This window comes from Carassius gibelio, chromosome B6, assembly GCF_023724105.1.
Source record: "Carassius gibelio isolate Cgi1373 ecotype wild population from Czech Republic chromosome B6, carGib1.2-hapl.c, whole genome shotgun sequence".
Taxonomy (NCBI): Eukaryota; Metazoa; Chordata; class Actinopteri; order Cypriniformes; family Cyprinidae; genus Carassius; species Carassius gibelio.
The window spans coordinates 29,676,403-29,683,050 of NC_068401.1; the positions used below are offsets into that span (position 1 = coordinate 29,676,403).

A 6,648-nucleotide genomic window follows, 5' to 3' on the forward strand; every position below is an offset into this window, starting at 1 on the left:
CCGATGCACTATTACACATAAAGGAAAACATCCATGAGTGTTCACACAACCAATCAGAAATCTGGGTTCAGGAAGACGTTTTAAAGTTTCTGAAAGAAGTCTCTTCTGCTCACCACAGCTGCATTTATTTGATCCAAGATACTGTAAGAACAGTGAAATATTATTAGTTTAAAACTGCTGTTTTCTGTGAATGTGTTCAAATTTAATTTCTGTTCATTTTCAGCATCATTCCTCCAGTCTTCAGTGTCACATGATCTTCAGAAATCAGAATAATATGATGATTTACTGCTCAAGAAACATTTCTGATTATTATCAGTGTTGAACACAGTTGTGCTGCTCAATATTTTCGTGGAAACTGTCACACATTTTATTTTTAAGGATTCACAGATGAATAGAAAGTTCAAAAAGAACAGCATTTATTGGAAATGAAAAACTTTTAGTAAAATGATAAATGTCTTTACTGTCACTTTTGACCAGATTAATGCGTCCTTGCTAAATAAAAGTAGTAATCACACATCAACACGTTTCCAGAATGATGTATTTGAGAGTTAAGATCATTGTGAAAACTGAAGACACATTTCTCCATCATAAAGACCAAACATACAATGAGAGAAAGAGACCAGACAGAGTTATTGATAACGTGGTTTGGATATGACATCCAAGTATCTTATAAACATTCACGTTAGAGGCCGTCTTGAATAACATTTGAATCTGAACTGACGGTAAATAAACTGACAGAAACAAAACAAACTATACGCGTCATAACTCACAATGTAACAGATCGCAGAACTTCCTCTCAGCACTCGCTACAAAGTAACAGTAAATCTCCCGCGCGCGGCACGAGCCTGTCCCTCACACATCAGCAGCAGCTCGAGCTGAGCATAGAGAAGAGTGTGTGTTTGTGTGACTGAGGAAGAGTGTGTGTTTGTGTGACTGAGGAAGAGTGTGTGTTTGTGTGACTGAGGAAGAGTGTGTGTTTGTGTGACTGAGGAAGAGTGTGTGTTTGTGTGACTGAGGAAGAGTGTGTGTTTGTGTGTGTGTGTTTGTGTAACTCTGAGGGATGAGAGTAAACTCACCGCTGACTCTGCAGCAGATCCGCGCGCACGCGATCCTCCGCCTGTCACGTGACGTGATGATGAGCAGGTGTCCCGGATCTCACCTGAAACATGCGTTCTGCGTCCCGATGAGCATACCACCCTTTCATCCTACACTCTGTGTGATATTATTCATTTTCAGTATTATTTAGGGCGGGAGGGTGGACAGTATGCATATTCGCAGGGTTAGATCAGTGATTTCACTAAAGAAAATTAAATGAATGGATCTTGGCTTCATTTATTGTAATGAGTGAATGATGAACTCCAAACACACGAATCCTGACGCATCACTGTTTATTTCACACATCAGAATCAAGCATCACTTTTTTCTAACTGAACAAACAGATCTGTGGTTTCTGATGACAATGACTCGAGCAGAGAAAGGAGAAATGTGTGTGTGACAGGTGTGTGTGGTTCTTAGTAATGAAGTGAAGTGCAGTCTTTACTGAAAACACATCCGTCTCCAGAGGATCTCCATCAGTCATCCGAGCAGATGTGCAGCGTTACTCTCTCTGTGTGTTTTCCTCCACACACACACACACACACACACACACACACACACACACACACACACACAGAGTCTGAACAATGTCACACTTCTAAAAGCCTGGAATTATTTGTATTGTGGAATGTTTCTGTTTTCTGTGAATCTCATTAAACCTGGAGATCAACTCTTCACCACGACATCAACACAAACTGTGTATGAAGAAAATGAAGCCCGTCCATGCATCATTCACACTCTTTAATCAATAAGACCTTGTACTACAGTAATGTACTGCAAGTCATGGAGGATAATGGGAAATACAAAACTATGAATGAAAACAACATCTGCATTACAGTTATGTGAAACGATGAGCACTGATGTGGAGAATCTTAACGGTCCTAAAAGAAGCTTCGTTTTCTTCACACAGAAGAAGAGAGAGAGGAAAGGCTGTTGGATTGTGATGTTTCAGTACACTATCTCTAACGCTGTGGTTATATGAAGGAGATACGCCCGAGTCCTCCGTGTGGAAATACCTGCGCACCGAATTCAGCCGGAGCTCAAGAGTTCACCGGATCAGAAGCTCAGAGATGTTCGATCGGCCAGAAGCTTGTCTAGCGCAGGTATCCCACAATGCTTTGCGATCGATCACAAACCCTCTGTTCACTCGCTGCTCAGTGAGGTTTGGGCACGTGGCCGTCCACGTAGAAGTTCCTGGTGACCTTGGGCAGGGTCAGCTCCACGCCGTCCAGCTCCGGCGTCAGGATGATCTGGCAGCCCAGACGAGAGTTCTCCTGCAGCATCGGGGCCATGTCCAGCATATCGTCCTCCCTGCAGGACACACACAGGTCAGACCAGCGGACACCAGCACCAGCATGAGCCGAGCGCTCCTCACCTCTCCTCAGGCTCGGGAAGCTTCTCGTAGTGTTCGCTGCTGACGTACACGTGACAGGTGGAGCAGGCCAGAGACGCTTCACAGGCGCCTGAGGAACAGAGAGCAGCTGATGAAGACCAGCCTCAAACACACAGAGATGAAGAGACGTCTGGACTCACCCTCCAGATCAACCCCATGCCTGTGTGCCAGCTGAAGAGCGTTCTCGCCCACCCTCGCCTGGACACGAGTCCTCTGACCGGAGCGGTCGATGAACACCACATTCACACTGGAGCAAACAGAGATCCGTCGGCTTGGGCTTATACTCTCTCAAATTATATATAATTAATAATTGATTAGATTAAAAGATAGGCTAAACTTAAGCGAACGTTGAATGATTTACATCAAGACACACAATCGTCAATAACTCAAAAACTGTTCCAGAGTGGCGTTTCGTTTTTAATGATTCAGCGATTCTTAAAGAGATAGTTTCTGTGTAAACATCATTTAGTCTGATTTCATTAGATTGGTGTTAGTCATATAATGTTTATTATTCTAATTGCATAAATAAATACATTTTACCATTAATTTAAGGGGGACGCATACATTTTAGAAAGTTAGGAAAGTTGCCATTATAAAGGTAAATAATGCCCCGGTAAATGGAAATATAAATCAACCCTTCGTGTCACTGTTCGCAGGTTTGGGTTTGGGTTAGTTAGTTGGTTAGTTAGTTAGTCAGGGGTTAGTTGTCAGGTTTTGTTCTTCTTCTGGTGCTGATAAACTCACACTCGCTCGTTCTCCTCCGGTGAGCTGCTGTCTTCAGTCTGACACACACCTGACACACAAACACACGGTCAGAGATACACACACTGTTACTGGACCACTGTAACCCTTCAGAGTGTGTGTGTGTGTGTGTGTGTGTGTGAAGGACGCACTGATGCTGGTCCGCAGGCGTCGGTTCGGAGCGGTAAACCCGTCGGTGGCTCCCGTACACGCGTTGAGTCGGTAGAGCGGACAGATGCTGCAGTCCGGTGAAACTCGGACAAACCGCTGCGTCAAACCCACGGCCGACCGGACCGCTGCGGACGCCGCCATGACACTGTTATGATCACGTGACCGGCGCTGGCCAATAGCAGCCGAGCGCCATGACGACACACAGAAGTCTCACGGATTCGAAATCTCAATGTTACATCACAATGATTATTGTTTCCTAACAGTTTAATGTATCATAAAGGAAAATGAAATCCTATACACGTGTAACCACACTGTGTCAATATTTATTCATATTCCTTTTGCATGGACGAACCAGAAAAAACTGGTAATTTAAAATAGAAAATAACAGAAATAATTAATGAATAATTAAAAAGTATTTCGACTGATGTTTTATGATTATCGCCTACTGATTATGAAATATTTCATGTGCATAAAATAAGCTTCAGTAAATCTTGCAGTAATTGTGGTAGTAAACGGAGCAGTAAATATTAAATGCATTTTTAAAGAAAATAGTTATCACTCTCAATCTTTTCTCCTCTAGCAATGTAGTAATCTATAATTTGTATTTTACAAATGTACTATAACTCCTTTATTACAAATTGCTAATGATGTTGTTTCGCATTTATACGTTTTTGGATAAAAGTTTCTACTAAATGAATAATAAATCAACTTTGAATACGTTTGCAGATATTGGAAATGCAATTTCTGTTTAATTCATGTAATTCATGTATTACAGTTCTTTATGATTCTTTAGACACAATTTTAGAAACAAGGCTCATTCAGTCAAAACACTACACACAGTTAACACATCTACACACACAAACACAAGTATCAGAACATCTGAAAATCAGAACGTATTCCAAATACAATATACAGTAGTAGATAATCGTTTGTGGAGATGAGTAAACAACACCTTAGCATCATCTCTTCATAAAGCTGTATGTCCACCTCATCCATATCACAGTCAAGGTCCTCCCTTGAAATACAGCGAGAGAAGAATCTTCTCAAATGGAGAATCCATCCTCACACAGACTCTGCATCTATCAGGTCACAGGCCTCCTCCATTGCTTGAATGAGGGGTATAACATGGGGTCAGAGGTCATAACCCTTCCACTGCCGTACAGAAGGGAAGAAGGAAGGAAGGGAGAGTTTTGCAGGAGGTACTGCAATAATGGCACCTGACACCAGTCTGTCCACAGTTAGTCTGTCTATGTCTATAACAGTATGAGGTCGGTGTAGTAAGGAGCTATTTTGGCATGAGGACCCTGTTCTGTGTGTTTGCAGCATATATTGTGATGTTAGCACCACGTTGACCCAGGATGTTCAAAAGAGCTCTCTGGCCAAAGATGTTCCTCCCTATTCCTCTTTCTGCACCATTGCCTTTCATTTTTGATGAAGACAAAAATGAATCTGTTTTTTTTTTATTTTTTTTATATTGCTCACACTTTGATTGTTGAGTTCTCAGTTAAGCACCTGAGTGTCTGCACACCTGATGGCCGTGTCTGATCAATAGTTCATATGTGTAGTGTTTTGGAAAGCAGTGTCTTGAAATGGCAAAGAAGTGATATTATGTTAGATTTGTGTGTCTAAAGTATAAGTGTGTGTAGTGTTCTGCACTAGTGTGAGGCTGAGGATGTGCTTATAGTTGTGCAGATCTTGGCTGAGGTTTTGCTCTTTGAGTTTAAGGTTTCACTAGCTGTGTGTTATTTTTATGTGTAAGCAATCGTAAAAAAAAACCCTGTAATTTTATTGGTACTATAATTTTTTTCTTTCTCAGTAGCACGTGATGGATGTGGTGTGCTCCTCCGCCAGAGGGCGACAAACAACGGACAGATCTTCCTCCGCAGAGACACGAGGAACAGTCACGTGACAGCACTAGATTCTGTCCTTCAGAAACATGGCTTCATATCACTGATGAAGTGAATAAAGAGGCACAAAATCACTTTCACGGACTTTTACATTAACTGGTGGAGTAACCTGCTCAACTCAATCTTTAACTATCTTCAAGAATCAGCTAAAAACACATCTCTTCCATCTCTATTTGACCCTCTAACTCTAGCACTCTCTATTCTATTTCTGTTCTCAAACAAACAAAACATTGAGCCTTTTAGACATGAACTCTATTAATTTTCTATCTGCTTGTTTTAAAAAAATAAAAATAACATTAGCTTCTCTATTATTTTTGTATTCTATTGGTTTTCTTTTCATTTATATTATAATTAACAAAAATAAATAAAGCCTCTAACCCTAGCTTGCTCTATTATTTTTCTGTTCTATCAGTCTTATTTTTATTTCTTTTTTATTGTTTTTATTTTATTTTTTAACTGTGTTAGTCTAACTGAGACTTAATGCATAGCACTTGTATATCATTGCTCTTTTGCTGGTTTTGGTTGCTTCTACTGTCCACATCTGTAAGACACTTTGGATAAAAGCATCTGCTAAATGACTAAATCTAATGTAAATGTAATTGTGAACAGAGAGGTTTAGGAAGGGTTTCCTCACTGTCTCTTGTGATCAGTCACTACTGTTTGAAGAAAGGATCTGCTGGTGAATAAATGTAAATGTGAGTAATAAACACACACTGATGAACACTACCCGCTCTCTATGTTGAGTGAAGGTTGTTGTGTATCCAACACACTAAACTAACTCAAGACCTCGTGTTCATCTCGTCATTAAATGATCAGAGCTGGCATGTTCACCGTTGGAGGATTCCCGCGGCAGACCGGCTGAGAGGTTCGGTTGTTAAAAATAGAAGAGTTTGACATCTGGATGTTTACAGTCATTAAATGTTCTGACTTGATTGGCCAATCAGAGAGCTCAAGAAATGAACAGGTGTGCCTGTGATTGGCTAAACGGTGTAAATACAAGGTTATGCTGGATTTAACTGTGTGTGCTTTGCTCATGTGTGTTGATGGTTTGCTCTGCGTGTGGTGTGTGAAGAGCTGTGTGAGTCACGCTGAACTGAGAGTTTGTTGCCCTGATCACTTTCATCTTCTCTAGACACATCTTCATGTGATACAGAAAGGCTAAACTTCACACCTTCGGCTGACCTTGTTTATACTCTAGCACAGAATCGTGTCTGTGACACATGAACGACTGATGGAGTCATTATAAAGCAAATGTGCCAAACCAAGTGTAATTTCAGGCGTCTGTCACTTCAAACACACACAAACATCAGTCGTTCAGCTGCTTCAGGTGACAGGAGCATC

General features: G+C 41.1%; 1 protein-coding gene across 2 annotated transcripts; it reads right to left on the reverse strand.

Moving 5' to 3' along the window:
- Nucleotides 1-1,371: 1,371 nt before the first annotated feature.
- On the reverse strand, nucleotides 1,372-3,590 carry LOC127959644 (ferredoxin-2, mitochondrial-like). 2 transcript variants are annotated; one of them, XR_008154281.1, is made up of 6 exons: nucleotides 3,382-3,590; nucleotides 3,233-3,281; nucleotides 2,629-2,735; nucleotides 2,471-2,558; nucleotides 1,651-2,406; nucleotides 1,372-1,618 (listed from the first exon to the last, which is right to left on the reverse strand). XR_008154281.1 is itself a non-coding variant. In XM_052558935.1 (5 exons), the coding sequence occupies exons 1-5, from the start codon at nucleotides 3,539-3,541 to the stop codon at nucleotides 2,250-2,252; spliced, it is 561 nt and encodes a 186-aa protein (XP_052414895.1). In that variant the 5' UTR covers nucleotides 3,542-3,590; the 3' UTR covers nucleotides 1,372-2,249. The 2 variants fall into 2 exon arrangements, 1 of the variants encoding a protein (XP_052414895.1); XM_052558935.1 differs by having other exon boundaries at nucleotides 1,372-2,406.
- Nucleotides 3,591-6,648: the final 3,058 nt, after the last annotated feature.